Below are 23012 nucleotides of genomic sequence, written 5' to 3' on the forward strand. Positions count from 1 at the left end.
ATTAATTTTAGAATAAAAATGTTATTGTTATAATACAATTAAGTTTGTTCATACTTACCTGGCAGATATATATATAGATGTATTCTCTGAAGTCCGACAGAATTTCAAAATTCGCGGCACACGCAGTGGGCGGCCAGGTGGTAGTACCCATTCCCGCCGTGGGAGGCGGATATCAGGAACTATTCCCATTTTCTATTCATATTTTATCAGTGCCACTGTCTCCTGAGGGGAGGTGGGTGGGCACTTTAATTATACAGGCAGTCCCCGGGTTACGACGGGGGTTCCGTTCTTGAGACGCGTCGTAAGCCGAAAATCGTCGTAAGCCGGAACGACGCTTGGAAATATGTCTTAAACTAATAAAAAGTTATAAAAACCTTACTTGTAATCCTTTGGTTACACTACATGTTGTTTCCTGTAGTTTTATGTACAACCTGGAGTTATTTTCATAAAAGAATGCTGGTTCTTGAAGGTAAAAACTATTGTAATCCTCTGGTGACACTACATTCTTGAAGTTTTATGTACAACCTGGAGTGATTTTGCAAAATCTTGAGGGCTACAAGAACAGCTGATTACTATTTACGTATCATATAGACTAACTAAAGTAAATGTATCTTTAAATAGGCTTATATATTAGTATCAACAAAACATTTCCTGCCATGAGTCGGAGGCCGTTTAATGAAACGAACACTTCTCTGTCCTATATGTTCAGAAAATAAACGTTACGTCAATCCCCGAGACCATTGTTGCCAAAGCGTCTCTCTCTCTCTCTCTCTCTCTCTCTCTCTCTCTCTCTCTCTCTCTCTCTCTCTCTCTCTCTCTCTCTGATCAAATTACATTGGAAACTTGACATACGATTGCCCTAATATACGAATGTTTTGAGATACAACAGAAAATTTGCGAAAATACAAGCTTTGATATACAACGAAATATTTGAGATACGATTTTGCGATGAGTGTTAGTTGTATAGGCGACCGCTAAATGGCGTTCAGTTCTGTTTGTTTGTTGGTGCTGCATGTTAACACGTCGTTGTTTAGTTCGTTGTATTTGCGCCTATTTTTCATGTTATTTTGTCTATTTTATTATTAACCATGGGTCAATAAAGCTAAAGACAAAGCAGGTGATAAGAAAAAACCCAAGAAAATGATTTCGATGGAAGCAAAACATGAAATTAAAGCAAAGCATGAACGTGGCGTTCGTATCGTCGATTTGGCAAACGAGTATGGTCGAAATCCTTCTACAATATCCACGATCATCAAGCAGAAGGAAGCTATAAAAACCCCCCGAGACCATTGTTGCCAAAGCGTCTCTCTCTCTCTCTCTCTCTCTCTTCTCTCTCTCTCTCTCTCTCTCTCTCTCTCTGATCAAATTACGTACTGGATAATGTCTCTCTTTGGATACTTCGATTTTGCCAAATATTGAGGGCTACAAGAACAGTTGATTACTATTTACGTATCATATAGACTAATTAAAGTAAACGTATCTTTAAATAGGCTTATATTATTAGTATCCAACAAAAACTTTACTGGCATGAGTCAGAGGCCGTTTAACGAAACGAACACTTCTCTGTCCTTAACTCGGAGCGTCGGAAGACGCCTCTCTCTCTCTCTCTCTCTCTCTCTCTCTCTCTCTGATCAATTACTGGATAATGTCTCTCTTTGGATACTTGGAATTTTGCGTTGTAATCTAACCAGAAACTTAGTTCTTGTTATTATTACTGGAAACAAGCAATGATTTTTTCATTATTTGCGCTTTTTTGGACTGTTATATGTAACTAGTATGTATTCATTCGCTCGGAAACTAGTTCCGCATATGAGGCGTCACTAAAAAACATAGAAAAATACAACATAAAAAGTGTCGAAAATCATCATAATCTCAAAATTTTTGTTGTAATCTAACCAGAAACTTATTTTTATTAATATACTGTGCTAAACTATAAAGGATTTTTATCATAGTATGCGTTTTTTTAAAGCGTCGTTAACTCGGAGCGTCGGAAGCGTCAGCGTCGTAACCTCGGAACAAGCGTCGTAACCCAGGACGGATTTTTCCATTGAATATTTAAGAAAAAGCGTCGTAACCTCGGAACGTCGTAAGCCGGAACCGTCGTAACCCGGGGACCGCCTATATATCTGCCAGGTAAGGGGGAGGAAAAAAAGGTAATGAACAAACTTAATTGTAATTATAACATAACAGTTTTGATTCATGAAACTTACCTGACAGATATATATATATGCTGAATCCCACCTTCGGATGGTGGGAAAGAGACAGAATAGGTTTTTGATTTTTTGGAAACTAAATTAAGTAGATGATATACATCTTGGTTTCCCCTCACCTTTTGTTAGCAATAAAGGCCGACCTTCGTGATTACTGTCACCCAAAGTCTTGCTTCTGCGTTACTAGAGTTGCCAGCGAGGTAGAGACCTGTAATGCTGGTGCGCTCTAGATGATCTGTCAACGGGGGCGTGACCACAATGTGACTAGACCATATAACCATCCTTCTGAGGGCAACGAAGCTAAAACCACCACCTGGCCTAACCTATCAAAGTTAGTTCCATAACTTCTAGGCTAAAGAAAAGGAACGCGCCTCAAGCGACCAACCCTTCAAAGTTAAAAGCACACCTATCCCTTTTCTATAGGATAGGATTCGTGCTTCCTGCCCCCAATAATATATCTACGGATATGTATGGTCTTAGCGACTTACGGATCTGAAATGTCGTCTTCACATCCCGTCGGGAGTGTGAAGCGAACAGAGAGTTGCTTCGCTAACGCGTGGCACTCAGGATGTTACTGAGTGTCATGCTATGTGAAATATGCTTCCGAGCCGCGCCCTCACCTCTTGAGCATTCATATTAAGAAAAAATCTCAAATCTTTATGCAAACATAATGAATGAGACCTCTTAAAAGATCCTTGGCTATAATGCCAGGGTGTTCTTGGACATGAACCAGTCTGGTCTTTTTACGGAACACCGCAGATTGTCGGGAGTGTGAAGCGAACACAGAGTTGCTTCGCTAAAGCGTGGCACTCAGGAATGTTACTGAGTGTCATGCTCTGTTGAAATGCTTCCGAGGCCGCGCCCTCACCTCTTGAGCATTCATATAAGAAAAAATCTCAAATCTTTATGCAAACATAATGAATGAGACCTCTTAAAAGAACTCCTTGCTATAAGCCAGGGTGTTCTTGGACATGAACCAGTCTGGTCTTTTTACGGAACACCGCAGATTGTCCGTTGACCTTGACTTTCTATAGTTTTATCAAGATAAAACTTGAGAGACCCTACAGGGCACAGGACTCTCTAATGCCCTTGCCCAATAATTTGTGCCATACCCTTGGTCTCCAAGCCTTCGGGTCAAGGGTTAGACAGGTTTTCGTTCTTATCAAGAACTGAAGGCTTAGAGGACAGACCGCATTATGTCCTTTAAAGCCAAAACCTCTGATGATGGCTAAAACCTCACTCCACCCTCTTTGCCGTGGCTAGAGCGGTTAGAATCTTAGCCTTTCTGGGTCACGTGTATTAAGTTCGCAGAAAGGATAGGGTTTCGAATTGCTTTTGGCATCAGAAAACTCAGACTACGTCTAAGTTCCATGCCGGAACCTTTGATCCAGAGAATTTTAAGATCTCCACAGACCTCAAAGATCGTGAAGCTTTGTTGTTTGACAGAACCGAATCTCTGAGCCTAGAGGCCGTCAACAACATATTTGCATATTCTACAATAGTTAGGACTTCTATCTTATCTCATACTTCAGACGGAAAGATAGAACCATAAGGAAATTCACAGAGGAAATTCACAGTCATTTCCCTTCACTATCTCCAGAAATGGCCTCCTCCGATTGGACACTGAAAATAGGCAGCACTGCTTTGCCTTGGCCAAGAGACTGCCATTACTCTTGAAGACCTTATCGCTCTGTACCGTTGAAGACGAAGGTAGATATTGAATGCAACCTACGTCTTCACAGACGAATCGAGAGGAGGATTCTCAAGATTCTGAACCTGTGCTTACAAATGACTAAAAACGCTAACCGCTATTTCATTGCTGTCCGGTGAGAAGTTGTAGTTGCAATGAAAGCGGGGCGTTCTTCAGTAATGAAAACACAGGGGAAAGCCGCCTGAAGAACTGCTTCTCATGGGCTGAACATTTGGAAGTAGAGCTGTCAGGTCGGAGAGTAGGCGATGTCTTTTGACATATCTGTTAATTCGGGTTAAACAATGAACAATTGTACACCTACGAATATGAGATATTTTAAAGACAAACTCAGATGTCTGCAAAATCATTCGCATTATCGCAGTGCGATGCAGCGGGAGACTTGTACAGACTTCTGTTACCGTGCGGTAAACAGAAAGATGAAAGAGTCTAAGAGATACCTCTGTTGAAAATTCTCGCAATATCGAAGGCGATGGAATCTATCGTCACAGCAGTAGATGGTCCTTCATAATTGCGAGAATCCCCGTTAATCCGAGACCTAAGTCCATGATTGTTGGGCAGAGATACGGTTCGGTAGTCAATCAAAGCAGGAAATGACGCAAAGATAAACTACGTAAATATTGTAGTAATTTGAACATCAAATTCTCTACTACATCTTTCCTCGACGAGGAAGAGAGAAAGAAAGGAAAACGACTGTCCACGTTCTAATGAATGAGACTTTTTAAAAGAACTCCTTGACTCTTTGCCAAGACTCTTTGCCAAGAAAAGGGAGTAATATTCGAATAGAGATCATCAAGAGAGAACCGAGGATCGAAAAGGACCGTTCAATGTTCTCATGATATTGGACATAAGACTTCCTGGATCTAGTCTACAAGTCTTTTTCTTACTCCCCGGATGAGCCTCTGAAAATGAATGAGAGCTCTTCCGAAATTTGTTAATGAGTTTATCCGCTTAATCGATAAAAACGTTAAAATCTATGTCAATGAGAACTACCCCATTTATGAGGGGTCCCCCACTTAAATGACAAAACGTTTAGTATCTTGACAATGGGGAAAACGTCCTTACTTGACAAAACTATTAGCACTTTGCTAATAGGGGAAAACCCTTTAACATGACCGAAAGTCACCCGGAATCCGAGTATATAATCTTCCCGATTCTCAGAGAAATCGATGAAGAGGAACAGAGGGATCGAAGAAAAATTCGGGTATGTCTCTCCGCTAACTCCGAATCCTTTTTAAAAAATTTCTGTAAAGGAATGTCCTGTGGAGAGTCCTGAAAAAACCTCCTCTTGATGAGCGTTTAGAAAGCGTCAAGCGTCCTAAGAACCGTCCTGAACAGCAAATAAAGACGCCTTCTACAAGTCTTTTCTCTCTCAAGCGTCCTGCCGAGCTTCCACCGAAGCGTCCTGGCGAATGTCCACAAAAGCGTCCTGCCGAGCGTCCTCAAAGCGTCCTGCTTATCGTCCTGCTGAGCGTTCCTGCTGAGCGTCCTCAAAAAACGTCCCTGCTTAGCTGCGAGCGTGTCTGAGCAGAGAACACCAAGTCTTCTGAACGACGTTTCAGAGAGGATCTCGTTGAGCGCCCTGATGCATGCAAAGCCCGCCAAGAGGCGTCCTGGCGAGCGACCTTGCCAACATCTCAATGTTATGACGAACCGCGTTTTTGCGTATGACGTTGAATATTTTCAAGGGACGTCTCATGCGAGTCTCCATGGAGAACCGAACGCTGCTCCTGAAGTGTGTGAACACAAAAGGAAGACGTATGGCTTTCGTCTTCAAGACGGGCCTTAAAGACCTTCATACCTTCTTACAAAGACAGTGGCCGCCGTGTGTCGACAACTTGCGTCTTAGTAATGCAAAAGAACATCTCCAGAAACGCACTCAGCAAAGGAACGCCGAGCGTCCGAAAGACACCCTCGCAAGGTGCTTGCCGAGCGTCCTGGAGAATGTCTCTACTTATAGGACGTTCGAGCACCTCCAAAAGCTTCCTCACGGTCTAAATTGCCCTTCTTATGCCGAACCAGAGACATAAGTTTGTTTGACTGTGCAAAGCAGCTTGCCGGACGTCAAACTTATCAGCTTGCTTTTCGAAGTAAAGCGAAACGTTACATAACGTATACGGAGCGCCATGAGGAGAGGAGACGAATACTGAGTTGCTCCTCCAAAAGGTGGAATCTCTAAGAATGTCCTTGATTACCAAATTCTTTTGGAATGCTAGCGAGGTTGAAACAGCTCTAATTCATGAGCGTTCACTCGCAGGAGGCTCAAATCACTCTTCTGGCAAGATGAATGAGCCTCCTTATATGTCCTTAGGAAAAGGAGAGCCAGTGCATTCTTCGAAAAGAAGGGTAAATGTCTCTCTGAGCACTATACATTACCCGAAGGACCTCTTACTCCTTTCGTTTATGTAAATAAAAATTCGAGAGCCCTGACAGGGGCACAGGACTCTTTCATCCTCTCGTGACGAGAAGAGGACGTGAAGCGTCCTCTTCTCTAAAGCTTCTTTAGGGGGTCTGCGAGTCCCTTCCGAGAGCTCCAACCCCTGTGTGGGAGGACGCCTCGGACGGACGAGAAACAGTCCTTCAAGATTCGTGCACGTGCTCGATCTTCGGCAGCCTGGGAAGCGACAACAGGACCTGCCTAAAGGAAGCCAGATCAGCATGAAAAAACCCGTAACCCTCCTTCGGCTTTTGACATGCCCTCTCCCTGGTTTCCTGGGAGTCCGACAGAGGTCTAGGCCTAGAGGCGTTATGGAGCCGATCTGACGTTCCCTCCTGACGAGAGAGAGGACGTGAAGCGTCCTCTTCTCTAAAGCTTCCTAGAGGGCGCGAGTCCTTCCGAGAGCTCCAACCCTTGCGCGGGGAGGACGCCTCGGAGGACGAGAAGCAATCCTTCAAGATTCGTGCACGTGCACGATCTTTAGCAGCCTGGGAAGCGTCAACAGGGCCTGCCGAAGGGACGCCAGATCGGTGGGGAGCCCCCGTAACCCTCTTGCGGCTTTCGACATGCCCTCTCCCTGAGTCCTGGGAGTCCGACAGAGGTCCAGGCCTAGAGGCATTATGGGGCCAATCTGACGCCCCCTCCACAACACAAGGGGCACTACACTTCACAACACTGATTGGAGAGCGAGCACTTTAGTCTAAGATTACTTGATGTAATCCTCTAGCAGACACTTCTTCTAGGCCCGTAAGCCATACCACAGGGTTAGGCAAAATAAAATCTACAGGAGTTAGAAAGTTCATTATTTCTAACTTCTGTTTACTGTGGAGGAAAACTCCTGATTCTAACACGCTCTAAAATGCGTACATGAATCCTCCTTCTTCCGTAATCAGTCACACATTGAACTTATGCAAAGAAAACATGTAAACGTCATATATACTAAGCGAGTGTCTACCGTTCCGGTAGCCTCACCTTACCCCATGCAGACAACAAAGTCTGAAACTAGGCTAACTAGCTTCAGACATCAAATGCAATGAAAAAATTTACGATAGCGTATGCCTAGCCACAAATCAAAGTTAATAATCGAAAGAATAATTAGGATACTTAAGCGGCTAATGAAGTTTTCAAAATCCTAGGCGGATGTCTGTAAACAGTTGTTTACCGACCGGGCGACAGAAAAAATATGAATAGAAAATGGGAATAGTTCCTGATATCCGCCTCCCACGGCGGGAATGGGTACTACCACCTGGCCGCCCACTGCGTGTGCCGCAAATTTTGAAATTCTGTCGGACTTCAGAGAATACAGCTATATATATATCTGTCAGGTAAGTTTCATGAACAAAATTCCATATTAATAAACATTACCTTAATATAATTTATCTAGCCCGATTAACCACATTGAAAAGGAGGAGGGAATCTGAATACAATTTCCCCTTCGGACAGAATAGGAGAAAACAAACAAAGAAATATATATCATAGGCAGTCAAAACTCAACCCAAGGTCTAAGATACTAACAACTCAAAGTCTCCTACCATAATGCCACCAAACTGCGGTAGCACAGGACAAGGAGTAAGTGCATAGTCAGTCCGTCTGTACTAAAGTCAGGTGACCGACCAGGTGACCAGTCAGACGAATTGCGGACAGCATGGCTGCACCCTGAAGACTATCAAGCACTATCCTTTCCCTAAAGGATGAGTGTCTGGACTGTCTGGGCGATTCAAAGCTAAGCAAACCTTGGGGGTGTATCAACGCAACCCGACGTCGTCAGCAACGAATCGGCTCATGAGCAACTCCTAACTCGAGCTTTCTGGTGCCAAGAGAAAAGAGCGCGGAGCAAAAAGGCGATTCAGTCCCGAAGGACGAATGCCTGACAGTCCAACCTGGTCTCATGTTACACGATCATCGGGGGTGGTATCAACGCAACCGACTTCGTCAACAAGAAACTCAGGGCTACTAAATGTCGCCTGATCTCACACGAGTGTCCTGACTCCGAGAAAACAGGTGAGACAAAAAGTAGATGGTGAGCGAGTCACCAGATGACAGCAGCGATCCATCGACTAATTCCCTGTCAGACAGTGAAGAAGCAGGAGTCGTCAGGACAAGCAAACCAGTGGCTATTGTCCTAGGTCAGCATCGACTCTGGGGAGAAGCATAGTCGCCAGTGGCCGACAACCCAGTGGCTGGAACCATTTTCACACTGACAATGAGCAGCATGAGTTGCCAAGCAGTCAGTCCTTGTCATCAACAACACCTAAATACCAAACTGCCTAATTCCCATTATAACTACGTCAAAAACTGCCATGGGTTATAATACAAAAATAAAAAAATATATACAACAAAACAAAAATTAATGAATAATATACAGGTAGCAACAACGTAAAACAGGAAGACTACCTAATTCTCCTGTCTGACGACCTGTCTGGCCATCACCAACGGGCCCAAAGAACGAAGGTCGCCTAGAACTAGAGAAATATCCCTCAAGTAAAAAGAGGCAAAAACAGAATTAGAACGCCAAGTCGCCGCCCTCAAGCACCTTTGGCGACTGAGACGTTCTTCATAAAAGCTACTGATGTAGCAACTGCTCTATACTGTGTGCTCTCGGGGTCTGGTCTTCCCAGCAGCCGAACCACCAGTTTTAACGATCAGATCTCTGAGAAAAAAGGATACCACCATTCTTTGAAATAGGTCTCTTGACATTTCGGGGTGAAACAAACAGATGACGGGGACGACCCTGAATGTCCTTCGTGTAGGCGTAAATAGCATGAGAGCGCCGTAACAGGGCAAAGAACTAATTCCTCATTTAAATTACCAACAAAGTCGACCAGCGACTTCAGTACGAAAGACCTGGGAATGGGATTATCAGACGATTCAGTCTTTGCGACAAATTCAGAAGGTATGACAAAAATCATGTCTTGTCCAGATCTGGCAACCGAGAGAGTGCTTGCGTTCACCCACCCTCTTGGCTGTAGCCAGTGAGACAAAGAAGAGTGTCTTAGAAGAGAGGTCCCATTTGGCAGAATTCAGAGGCTCAAACGGAGGGAACCTTAAGGCTTGAAGGACTTTGTTAACGTCCCATGTCGAAGGCGAACACTGCGGCCTGGGTCGAGATAGGGAAAAAGATCGAAGTAAATCTCTAATGACATAAGATGAAGAGATCTCAGGGAGCCTCGCCTTAAAAACATAGGAAAGCATAGACCTATAACCCTTAATGCACGAAGGTGACAGGGCCCTGTCATGATGTAAATGAACTAAAAACTCCGCTACTTTCGGTAAGGAAGGTCTAGAAATTGAATGTCCTTGAGACTTACACCAACGTCTGTAAACCGACCATTTAGCCTGATAATTTACTCTGGTTGATTGCCGTCTGGCAAGAGCCAACTGTCGTGCCACTCTGGAGGCGAACCCTTCGTGCTTGGAGAACCTCCTGACAGTCTCCAGGCATGAAGATTAAGCATGTGGAGCCTCTGATTGAACCGATGAAAATGGGGTTGTTTGAGAAGATCTGGTCTCTCTGGCAGGCGAATGGGGGGTTCCACCAGTGCTTCCAGAAGGTCGGGAAAACCACTCCTTCTGTGGCCAGAAGGGGGCGATCAAGGTGAGATCCAGACGCTTGGTTGCCCTCACTTTGTTGAGGACTGACCTCACCAGAGAACGGAGGAAAAGCATAGGCTTGAAGTCCTCCCAGTCCTGCAAAAGAGAGTCTGTCCCGGCACTCTGAGGAGTCTGGTAAGGGGCGAAGAATATCTGGCACCGAAGAAAATTCAGTGGGGTGGCAAACAGATCGACTGTGACAGGCCATTTCTTCTGAGGCTGTCGAAGACTTCCTGGCAAAGTGTCCACTCCGACCCTTGAACTTCGTTCGGTCTCGACAAGGCGTCTGCTAAGACGTTGTGATGGCCCAGGATAAACTGAGGACCAACGTAATCCCGTCTTCTGCCCAACACAGGATTGATCGGCTTCTTGAGTGAGAAGATCTGACTGTGTGCCGCCTTGGTTTGGGTTCTCAAGTACGAGACGCTGTGGGTGTTGTCGACAAAGATCGCGACAACCGACTCCAACAGTTGTTTCCTGAAATTGAAAGAAGGCCTAGGTACACTGCCCTCAGGTTCCCCCCCGCCCCAATTTATTGACATGATCCTCTCCTCCTCTAACCAAGGCCCGAAGCGGCTTCGGGAGCCCAGGTGTGCGCCCCAACCTTGATCCGAGGAGTCTGACCAAAACATTAGGTCCGGAGGAACCGAAAGAAGAGATGTCCCTGACTTGAGGCGGTGAACTTGCATCCACCAATGGAGATCCTTCCGACATTGTGGAGAAGAGGCACTATCATGTCCTCGGACACGAAAATCCCCATGACTGGCGCAAGTGTCGACTGAAGGGACCTCATTCTGAGACGACCTCCGGGAACCAGTTGGATGAGGGATGACAAATGGCCCAGGAGAGACCTACAAAGAGAAACGGTGGCTGCGTTACGGAGGACAAAAATTCTTCGATCAGACTCAGAGCTTGTCTATCCGTTTTCTGAGCGGGAGAAGCCCTCAAAATCTGGGAATTCAAAAACAACCCCATCCCCGATAAGTCATGATCTGGCAAGGGATTAGATTGGACTTGTCGAAGTTGACCACAAATGCCCAACTCGACACAAAAGCAGACAGAACTATCTCCCTCCGACCGGAGACATTTTCTCTAGAGATTCGGCCTGGCCTGGACTAGCCAATCGTCCAGATACCGAAGAATCCTTACATTTAACTGATGCCAGAATAGCTGAAACAGGAGCCATCACCCGAGAAAAGACCTGTGGAGCAGTGGTGAGGCGAAACAAAGGGTCTTGAACTGGAAAACTCCCGAGTCCGTGAAAAACCGAAGGTAAGGTCTGCTTCTTGGGTGGATGGGGATTTGCAGATATGCATCCTGCAGATCGATGGAAATCATCCAGTCCCCCCTCCTGACGGATGAAAGAACAGTCTGGACCGTTCTCCATCCTGAACTTGGACTTTAGAATGAACTGTTCAAAACCGAAAGATCTATGATGTGGGGCGCCAGGCACCCGAGGCCTTTAGAACTACAAACATCCGAGAGTAAAACCCGGGAGAAGGAGGAGCTCGCTCTATGGCATCCTTCTCCAATAGGGCCGAAAGCTCCTTCTCCAAGGCTTGACCCTGATTGAGTGAGGGGAATAACTGCTGAACTCGAGAGGACGATTGGAAAGTGGAGGTCTGGAAATCTCGTAACCTTCCTTCAGGACCTCCACCACCCAAGCATCCACCGCTCTCCCCTGCCAAGGGGAGACAAGGAAGAAGAAGAAGAAGAAGAAGAGGAAGAAGGTCCTCCTGGAGGTTGAGCTCTTTCTCTGCCCTTAGAGCCACGCCAAGAACCTCTCCCGCGTTTCAAAAGGGTGAGCACCAGAGGATGAAGTAGAGGCCACCAGCAACCTGAGATGTACTCTGGAAAAAAGAGCCAGAAGGAGGTTGTTGGGCTGGAAGCAGAAGGTACAGATCTGGTCCTAAACTTACGCTTACTCCTTGAAGGAACGGGAGGAAGACCAGAGGAAAAAGCTCTTGATAAGGCCCAGTGAGCTTGGGAAGAGGTATCACCTTGATGTTCCTTCAAAACCTCAGAAAGCACAGAAATATCGAAAAGGAAATCGCCAAAAGGAGAAGAGGACAACAGACGGGTTCTCTGAATCTCCGATACAGAGGAGGGTAACTGCGACAAATACAGGTTATGCCTTAGAGAAACAAGAAAGGCCTGCATTGAAGCAGCAAGCTCGTTCTGATGTACAGAAGCGATTGAAATGGATGAGCAGAATTTCTCAAAAAGAGGAGCATCAGGAGGAACAAACCCGGAGTCCTTGATATACATTAAAAGCCCTCAGGACCCACATATTGAAGGATTTGAGCATCTTGTAAGGAGCTCATAACAGACTCCATAGCAATAAAATCTTCAATTGAGACAGAGACCGAAGCCTTAGAAGGCAAGGGTTGACTTGAAAGTCGGACAAAATCAGGATTTGGCTTGGGGGGTCGAGAGAATGAAGAATCATCCGCCACCTGGTAAACTCCCTCTCCAGTGTCGTAGAAGAGAAGAGAGCTTCCTCTTCCCTTTCCCCGATCACCTTCGAAAGTTTAGCGGCAACGTCCGCCCTCACTCTCGCGAACCTCTGGGGCAAAGGGAAACGTAAAAAATTCCCGTGACCGGGAAGGACCTTCAAGAAAAATCCCTTCTGTAATACAATGAGGCGGAGGCTGCTTCTGCTCTTTAGGGCCTCGCCTGAGGAAGAAAACTCAAATTAAATCAAAAAGTTTTCTTGAATTCTACATCATGACATCCATTCGAGGAAACATCAATATCACATGAATCCGCGTCGTCATCATCATCATCGTCAGATCCTAACTTAGAAACTTCCCCTGAAGTAAAATCCTGACGACTAGCTATCTTAGGCCTGACACTAATATCCCTCCCCCCTTCTCCTAAATAAGCGCCCTTTGGCACTGTTACGGGACTAACAGGGGACACGTTGGGTAAAGATTCGTTAGGCACCTGCCCGGACCGGATCCCCCCTAGGCCTTCGCCACGACGGGGTTCACAAGCCGGGGTATCTGTCGCACCGTTACCCATGGTGCTGTCGACAGGTACCTGACGAGGAGCTGAAAATGAATCTAAAAGTGTGTTAGACATTCTAGTAAAGGCTTCTTGAAAATTCTCTGACAGATTGTTAAACTTCGCTGAAATATCTCTATCTAGACTAAGCTGTAATTTCTTAAAATTCTGTTTCCAGGTAGTTTCCATTGCCAAAATCTTTGAATCTACATCAGAAATAACTTCACTAATTACCGGTTGTACAGGGGGCAAAGCATCAATTAATTCGGAATCGGAGTCGTACGATACCGAAACCGAAGAGCCAGAACCATGAGCGCCCAAGTCAAAGAATTCGTTAGATACAGTTCTAGCAATAGATTTCTTTTTCTCCTTAACCGATCTTTTACGCTGCAAGATTGTTTGGCGTTTCATATAAGCAGTCATATCCTCGTCAGACCAGGGCTTACATACGTCACAACGAGAAGTCAAGTCACAAACCTGTCCACGACAAGAGCTACAAATGTCATGGGGTTCATACTCCCTGCTACTCATCCTTGTCCCACAAACCGGGCAGTTCCTGATGTTGCTGGCAGAAGGAAGCATCGTATTTTCTTGTCAATCCATTGTAGAATTGGACAGGTCAGTAGTTCCGGGTCGCGCAAAAGTTCGTAATTTAAGATAAGAACCACAACAAAAATCAAAGTTAATTCACTATTTCGTGATGTAATGCGTGAGTGGTAATTCACATGAAGTCTCATTTAACAAATAATGAAAGCTTTAAAGGCACAAAAATGTTTAAGGATTTTTATAAAGAGCGGCCGTGATGTAAACAACACGGGCGCTTGTTAACAACTGATTTGAGGGAAGGTTTTTGTATCTGTCAACGACAGTGTTGCCAACTGGCGGACAGAATAGGAGGTAACAGGGTTGCCAATGTGGTAAATTTTGGTGCGGCTTTTGGGGATTTAGGGCTAGATAAATTATATTAAGGTAATGTTTATTAATGTGGAAGTATGCGTCCTGCATATCCAGGAATACCATCCAATCCCCTTGGTGAGGGTTTCCAACACCGAACGAGTCGTTTCCATATTGAATTTGGTCTTCTGAACGAACAAGTTCAGTGTGCTTACATCCAGTACGGGTCTCCAGTCCCCTGATGACTTGAGGACTACAAATAGACTGTTGTAAAACCGCGGGGATGGTCTGTCACTTATTTCCTCTATGACCACCTTCTGAGCAAAGTCTCTATCTCTCGAGTTAATGCTGCAAATTTCTCCGAGCCTGGAGAGTAGGCGGGCAATGCGATGGGAACATTGGATGGAGGCAGAGTGTCTTTGAGAGGAATGGAGTAACTGAACCGGAGAACTTGGATCACCCAGGGCTCTGCCCCTCTGCGGCTCCATTCCTCCAAGAAGAGGCTCAGTCTGCCCCCTACTGGAGCATGAAGGATTGAAGGATTGAAGGATCACTTGGATGATTTGGTATCAGGTTTGGTCGAGGACTTGGTCGGGTGTCGTAAATTTGATCAAGGCCTGACAAACAGTCTAGACCTGCCCCCTCAAAAGGGTTTCTTCTGCAAGGGCGATTCCGAGGTGGTAGGAGTCACAATCGCGGGGTTAACTCGCTTAGAAGACAGAGCGAGCAAATCATTAGTAGAATTCTTTTCCAATGCGGAAAGCGTCTTGGCCACTGTTTTTTCGGGGAACAGATAATTCTTGTCAAGAGGAGAAAACAAAAGGGCGGACTTCTGAGGTGAAGGAACTCCTCTCGAAACAAAAGAACACCAGAGCTGCCTTTTCTTGAGGGTTCCGAATGCAAAAAGAGAGGCCAGCTCATTGCAACCATCCTGAACTGATTTGTCGGCACACCACAAAAGCCAAAGCCAGTCCGATGCCAGGTCCTCCTGGAGAGTAGGACAGTCCTCTATTTTCATAGCGAGGGCTCCAATTGTCCAGTCCAAGAATCTCATAATCCCACAAATCTTGAAAATATTCTTTACCAAATGGTCTAATTCGGGTGACGTAAAAAAAATTTTTGCTGCTGCAAACACGGACCTCCTATTTGCATATACCAGGCCGGAGAAGTCCCCCCTGGGAGGAGGCAGAAACTCCCATGAAGGGGGCTTCTTCAGTTATGTAGAACCTATACCTCTTCTTAATAAGTTTCGACGGAGGATAGGCGAAAGTTGCTTTCCTGAGCTCTCTCTTGAACTTCAACCAGTCTTCCATATCACGAAGCGATCGTTTAGCCGCCTTAGAAAGTACGAGCTTTGGGAGAAGAGGATCAAAATTCTTCCTTCTCATCTGGAAGATGGAAGCAGGCGACCTGGGAGTGGCTGCTACAAAGTAATCCAGGTACATGTCCAGAAGGTAGCGTAAAAGCTTAGAGCAACACAAGAGAGGAATAGAATCCGCTTCTAAGTCCTCCTTGCCATCCGAAGAGATAGGCGACAGAGAGGATTCTTGATTCGACTCATTGTTCTTTGGGCACTGCTTGCTTTCTTTCATCCAGTTCATCAACTCCTGCAATTGTAGACGTAGAAGAACTAAATTCTCGTCTTCTTGAGTTAAAAGGCGTAGCAACTGGGGTTGTGGACTTTGACATGATCGACACCAGAGGCCTCGCGCCAGTCGAATTATCTGTCGCATGCGAAGTCGAAGGTAAACTTTCGACAGCCTGATAAGTCAAAGATCTCGACAGACTCAGAATCATTCGTTCCACAATTGAGTCGAAGGTGGGTGTCACTGTCGTGAGAATCCGAGGCGAAGTCCATGTAGCTACGCTACACGACGGGCGAGGGTTGTCTACTTCTCTGTTCCTCTTCACAGGTGGTGGAGAGAACACCTCTTCAGTCGAACATCTCTTCAACGGACGTGAAGCTGAAGAATCACGCCACTTACGACGTCTAACCAGCGATGAATCGCTCAATTCCATTGATAACTGATTACTGAATGACACACCTTTCCAATAGTGTTTAGTCGAATCCTGCTGTTGCACCACAGGATTGACGGAGGAAGCGACTGTCTGTGGGCAAACCTCGACAGTCTCCCTTGGACCTCCGGTATGTCTTCTCCCCGAGGCAGGGGAGCAAGACAGGGACCTTCATCTAGGAAACTATCGGGACAAACAGCCACCCCCTCAGATTGCACTGCACTGACACTTTTCACTTCACTAGAAGTCTTTTCCAAGAAAGAATTTACAAATAAACCTAACTCCATAACAGTATTAGCTAATACAACAAATTTCTTTTCAAGTTTAGACTCGAGGCTGGCAATGGTGTCAGGAGAAACTCTACGGGAAGTTGGCAAGGGAGTTACAGGTGCAGGAGTAGGAGGACTCAAGATTAGAGACATAATAAGAGGAGAAGGAGAAGGAATAGGAGCAGGTGCTTCGATAGAAGAAGCAGAAGCAGCTATACTAGTCTTACTTTCAGCTCTAAGAGCCGCCTTCCTCTTCCTATCCTTAATTACCTTCCCTGAGTGGGAAACAAAAACTTTCCCCTGTTGTTCACTCCAATCTTTGCATTTATCACAAGTAGACTCTCTAGAGCACTCACAACCCCTACACTTACTGCAATTAGTGTGAATCATATATTTATTTAACTAACCTAGTCTGCGCAAAACCTAACTCCTGAAGGACAGAGTCTGACATGATGGTAAAGCCACAAAATTGCTGAAAAGAAATTCAGCTAAATAGCTGCAATCCCACAAACACGAAGTTGAATACTTCACCAATATTGGTAAGATATACTTCCAACAAATGAAGAAAATGTCGGCACCGACCACCGATGTTCACCAGAAGCCGGCAGAGAACGAATTGATGTTACCTAGGCAGTTGTACCTGTAGCTCCCTCGAGTGGAGGGAGATGACGTCACCTACATCAGCAATGGTGGCGCCACCACGAAAGTTTTGAATCTATTGTCTGCCATTCATAGGGAACCTACAGCTGTATAATTGTTCGGTAAGACACTGCAATAAAATTACAAACCACTGTGCGAGATAAACGTGGGTGAGGTTAGAAGCTGAGGCCAAGCTGAGGCATTCCTCAAAAAGATCTCAACAAAAACATAAGAGAGCAAACAGCAGTTGCGCAGAGAAGTCTTGACACAATGGTGGGCAAAAGCAAAGTGGAGTGCAGACCACTACTATCGGTAACTAACAACCTTATTTGAAAGTTGATGGCCATTCCAGCTCTCATTTGACAGCAAAATCCTATGTAAAGACTGAAGGTTTGTATTTGTATAGGAACAAGTAATAAAGTACTTACTAGTCTGGTATTTCCTATGGATACCACAAAGTCAAAAAATGCCTCCAATCCAGCGATTTGACCAGGGGAATTTTCTTGAACCTGGGGAATAAAAAAAATCATTAAATAATAATAATAGTAATAAGGCATTAAATCATCATTTCCTCTTTCTTCAATATGCTAGTTTGGTGTACATTCCCAACTACGTACTGTACAAAGTTTACTTTCATTAACAAGCCTACCTATAAAAATGACTTTTTATGATAAAATGATATTGTTATGTTACAATAAAGTTTCATACATACTTACCTGGCAGATATATACATAGCTGGGACAATGGAGTCTTAGCTATGTATATATCTGACAGGTAAATTGATTGTATGAAAATGTTATTGTTATAATACAATTAAGTTTGTTCATACTTACCTGGCAGATATATATATAGCTGTATTCTCTGAAGTCCGACAGAATTTCAAAATTCGCGGCACACGCAGTGGGCGGCCAGGTGGTAGTACCCATTCCTGCCGCTGGGAGGCAGATATCAGGAACCATTCCCATTTTCTATTCATATTTTATCAGAGCCACTGTCGTCCTGAGGGAGGTGGGTGGGCACTTTTAATTATATATACTGCCAGGTAAGTATGAACAAACTTTAATTGTATTATAACAATAACATTTTGTTCATGAAACTTACCTGACAGATATATATATAGCTGAATCCCACCTTCGGATGGTGGAAAGAGACAGAATAGGATTTTTAGGAAACTAAATTAAGTAGACGATATACATCTTGGTTCCTCACCTGTTAGCATAGCCGACTTCGTGATTACTGTCACCAAAGTCTGCTTCCTGCTTACTAGAGTTTGCAGCGAGGTAGAGACCTGTAATGCTGGTGCGCTCTAGAATGATCTGTCAACGGGGGCGTGACCACAATGTGCTAACCATATGACCATACTTCTGAGGGCAACGAAGCTAAAACCACCACCTGACCTAACCTATCAAAGTTAGTTCCATAACTTCTAGGCTAAAGAAAAGGAACGCGCCTCAAGCGACCAACCCTTCAAAGTTAAAAGCACACCTATCCCTTTTCTATAGGATAGGATTCGTGTTGCTTCCTGCCCCCAAAAATATATCTACAGATATGTATGGTCTTAGCGACTTACAGATCTCAAATGTCGTCTTCACATCCCGTTGGGAGTGTGAAGCGAACACAGAGTTGCTCCGCTAAAGCGTGGCACTCAGGATGTTACCGAGTGTCATGCTCTGTTGAAATGCTTCCGAGGCCGCGCCCTCACCTCTTGAGCATTCATATTAAGAAAAAATCTCAAATCTTTATGCAGACATAATGAATGAGACTTTCTTAAAAGAACTCCTTGACTATAATCCCAGGGTGTTCTTGGACATGAACCAGTCTGGTCTTTTTTACGGAACACCGCAGATTGTCCGTTGACCTCGACTTTCTATAGTTTTATCAAGATAAAACTTGAGAGACCCGACAGGGCACAGGACTCTCTAATGCCCTTGCCCAATATTTTTTGTGCCATACCCTTGGTCTCCAAGCTTCGGGTCAGGTTAGACAGTTTTCGTTCTTACCAAGAACGGAAGGCTTAGAGGACAGAACCGCATTATGTCCTTTAAGCCAAAACCTCTGATGATGGCTAAAACCTCACTAACCCTCTTTGCCGTGGCTAGAGCGGTTAGAATGTTAGCCTTTCTGGTCACGTGTATTAAGTTCGCAGAAAGGATAGGTTCGAAATGCTCTTGGCATCAGAAACTCAGACTACGTCTAAGTTCCATGCCGGAACCGTCGATCCAGAGAATTTCAAAATCTCCACAGACTTCAAAGATCGTGAAGCTTTGTTGTCTGACAGAACCGAATCTCTGAGCCTAGAGGCCGTCAACAACATATTTGCATATTCTACAATAGTTAGGACTTCTAGCTTATCTCATACTTCAGACGGAAAGATAGAACCATAAAGAAATTCACAGAGGTCGAGGTGGAGGAACAGTCATTTTCCCTTCACTATCTCCAGAAATGGCCCCCTCCGATTGAACACTGAAATAGGCAGCACTGCTTTGCCTTGGCCAAGAGACGCCATTAATCTTGAAGATCTTATCGCTTCTTGATAGTCTGAACGCCTTCAGACTCAGAGAGGAGAGATATTAGATACTTCACTAAGTGACGATGTTAGATTACACCGATTCTCTCGGGAAGGGTCTTTGGACAATTCTCTCTGCATTACATGACCTCTGTGAATCCAACCTCTTAAAGGCCAACATGGTGGCGACTAATGCTAATCCTCTAGGATCCTGAATAAGGGAACAACTTAAGAGGAAGCTCCTTCGTCTTCAATATTATGAAAACTTAACGAAAGGACGCCCTCAGTCTCTCCTCAACTTACGACATAGTACTTCTAAGTGAGATTACTCAGACGTCAGTAGTTGCTGCCTTCGATCGAGAAGACTCGCACGGACGTGCACTAGTTTAACGAACCTCTTGAGGATCGTTACGTTCCGTGCCGAAGCCCATAACCAACTCTCTCTTCTTGAGCTATGAGAGAGCTGAGAAATTATCCGAGATGATTTGGACCACTCGATCAAAACTCACTCTTCGAGGAACTGGAGAGCCGACCAAATTGGCTTCCAATTCTTTCAGACAAAGTGCCGGACATCTGTTCCTCTGTTCGGATGTCTGGTACCCTCTCGCTATCACCTGAGGTGATCCTCAAGCCGTTGAGAGAAAATTAGAATTATTACTAGATCTTTGATGTTATTCCAATTTCTCCGTGAGGAAAAACTGTAGAGGTCTGAATTGCTGTTTATTCAGGGAAAACAAGCTTCTCCAGCGAGGAAATGGTCCCCAGCAAACTCATCCATTCCCTCACTCAGCCTGCTTCCTTCCCTAAATAAGGCTGCGCTTTGCATAAGCAGGAGAGCATTATTATAGTGCTATGCCGCGGTAGACTCGTATAGAATTCTGTTACAGTGCGGTAAAACCGCACCGAACAGGTATAAGAGATATCTTGTTGAAATTTTCTAAGTAAACGGAAGGCATGCTCATTCATGATTACTAGAAATTTCCTCAACCCGAGGCTAAAATCCATGATTGTAGGGCAGAGAGACGGCTAGTCAGCCATTCCCGCAGGGGAGAGAGACGTAACCAACCGCGCATGTCACAGAGCTAGCCGGTACTGCGTAGATCACAGTAACAGCAGCCTTGTTCATTCATCGTCTTCGCACTATCTGCCTGAGTTGCCAGCTACTCCCTTTACGAAGGAATAGGTATGATATTGTCGAGCAAACGGAAACTCTCAAGCAGGCATATTTAAACGAAACAGAATTCGCTAAATACCGAAGCTGAGTTGGTGTTGTCGTAACAATACCTTAAGAGGTTGTTCTTACTTCCGAAAAACTCTTGGAAGGTTGGAAGGGGGTGGCAATTAAATACATTAGAACAACAGTTCTTTCGGCTTCTATCCGTAGAGTAAAATACGATATGCGTTATTATTTGACTTGACCCATGCGTTAGCAAAATGGACGCAAAAATTAAAACTACGTAAGAATTGTAGTAATTTGAACATCGATTCTCTACTACATCTTTCCTCGACGAGAAAAAGAGAAAGAAGGAAAACGACTGTCCACGTTCTAATGAATGAGACTTTTTAAAAGAAACTCCTTGACTCTTTGCCAAGACTCTTTGCCAAGAGAAGGGAGTAATATTCGAATAGAGACCTACTCAAGTGAAGAACCGAGGATCGAAAAGGACCGTTCAATGTTCTTATGATATTGGACATAAGACTTCCTGGATCTAGTCTACAAGTCTTTTTCTTACTCCCCGGATGAGCCTCTGAAAATGAATGAGAGCTTTTCCGAAATTTGTTAATGAGAGTTTATCCGCTTAAACGATAAAAACGTTAAAATCTATGTCAATGAGAACTACCCCATTTATGAGGGGTCCCCCCACTTAAAGACCAAACGTTAAGTAACTTGACAATGGGAAAACGTCCTTACTAGACAAAACAATTAGCACTTTGCTAATAGGGAAAACCCTTAACATGACCGAAAGTCACCCAGGAATCGAGTATATAATCTTCCCGATTCTCAGAGAAATCGATGAAGAGGCAGGAGGGATCGAGAAAAACAGGAAAAAATTTGGGTATGTCCTCCGCTAACTCCGAATCCTTTTTAAAAATTTCTGTAAAGGAATGTCCTGGGAGAGTCCTGAAAACCTCCTCTTGACGAGCGTTTAGAAAGCGTCAAGCGTCCCAAGAAACGTCCTGAACAGCAATAAGACGCCGTCTACAAGTCTTTTTCTCTCGCAAAGCGTCCTGCCGAGCTTCCACCGAAGCGTCCTGGCGAATGTCCACAAAAGCGTCCTGCCGAGCGTCCTCATAAGCGTCCTGCTGAGCGTCCTCAAAAGCGTCCTGCTTAGCGTCTTGCTGAGCGTCCTCAAAAAACGTCCTGCTTAGCTGCGAGCGTGTCTGTGCAGAGAACACCAAGTGTTCTGAACGACATTTCAGAGAGGATCTCGTTGAGCGCCCTGATGCATGCAAGGCCCGCCAAGAGGCGTCCTGGCGAGCGACCTTGCCAACATCTCAATGTTACGACGTACCGCGTTTTGCGTAGGACGTTGAATATTTTCAAGGGACGTCCTCATGCAAGTCTCCATGGAGAGCCGCACGCTGCTCCTGAAGTGTGTGAACACTAAAGGAAGACGTACGGCTTTCGTCTTCAAGACGGGCCTTGAAGACCTTCATACCTTCTTACAAAGACAGTGGCGTCTAAGTAATGCAAAAGAACATCTCCAGAAACACACTCCGCAAAGGAACGCCGAGCGTCCGAAAGACACCCTCGCAAGGTGCTTGCCGAGCGTCCTGGAGAACGTCTCTACTTGTAGGACGTCGAGCACCTCCAAAAGCTTCCTCACGTCTAAATTGCCCTTTTTATGCCGAACCAGAGACATAAGTTGTTTGACTGTGCAAAGCAGCTTGCCGGACGTCAAACTTATCAGCTTGAACAACATCCTTTTTCGAAGTAAAGCGAACGTTACATAACATATACGAGCGCCATGAGGAGAGGAGAACGAATACTGAGTTTGCTCCTCCAAAAAGGTGGAAATCAAGAATGTCCTTGATTACCATATTCTTTGGAATGCTAGCGAGGTTGAAACAGCTCTAACTTCATGAGCGTTCACTCGCAGGAGGCTCAAATCACTCTTCTGGCAAGATGAATGAGCCTCCTTAATAATGTATAAATGAGCTGTCACTCATGCAGGAGGCTCAAATCACTCTTCTGGCAAGATGAATGAGCCTCCTTAATAATGTCCCTTAGGAAAAGAGCCAGTGCATTCTTCGAAAAGAGTAGATGTGGTCTCTTCTGAGCACCATAAATTACCCGAAGGACCTCTTACTTCCTTCGTTTATGTAAATAAAATTTGAGAGCCCTGACAGGGCACAGGACTCTTTCATCCTCTCGTGACGAGAGAGAGGACGTGAAGCGTCCTCTTCTCTAAAGCTTCTAAAGAGGGCGCGAGTCCTTCCGAGAGCTCCAACCCCTGTGTGGGGAGGACGCCTCGGAGGACGAAGAACAAACCTTCAAGATTCGTGCACGTGCTCGATCTTCGGCAACCTGGGAAGCGACAACAGGACCTGCCGAAAGGAAGCCAGATCAGCGTGAAAAACCCGTAACCCTCCTTCGGCTTTTGACATGCCCTCTCCCTGGTTTCCTGGGAGTCCGACAGAGGTCTAGGCCTAGAGGCGTTATGGGGCCGATCTGACGTTCCCTCCTGACGAGAGAGAGGACGAGAGAGAGGACGTGAAGCGTCCTCTTCTCTAA

At 45.1% G+C, this 23012-nt stretch overlaps 1 protein-coding gene across 1 annotated transcript in view; it reads right to left on the reverse strand.

Annotated features, from left to right (window-relative positions):
* Positions 1-23012, reverse strand: part of LOC135215599 (Golgi reassembly-stacking protein 2-like) — a 101185-nt gene that overhangs the window by 35350 nt on the left and 42823 nt on the right. The window contains exon 2 of the mRNA XM_064250489.1: positions 17199-17279. Coding sequence (XP_064106559.1) covers positions 17199-17279 — 81 coding nt within the window. The remainder of the gene's footprint in view (positions 1-17198; positions 17280-23012) is intronic.

Source organism: Macrobrachium nipponense, chromosome 5 (assembly GCF_015104395.2).
Source record: "Macrobrachium nipponense isolate FS-2020 chromosome 5, ASM1510439v2, whole genome shotgun sequence".
Lineage (NCBI taxonomy): Eukaryota > Metazoa > Arthropoda > Malacostraca > Decapoda > Palaemonidae > Macrobrachium > Macrobrachium nipponense.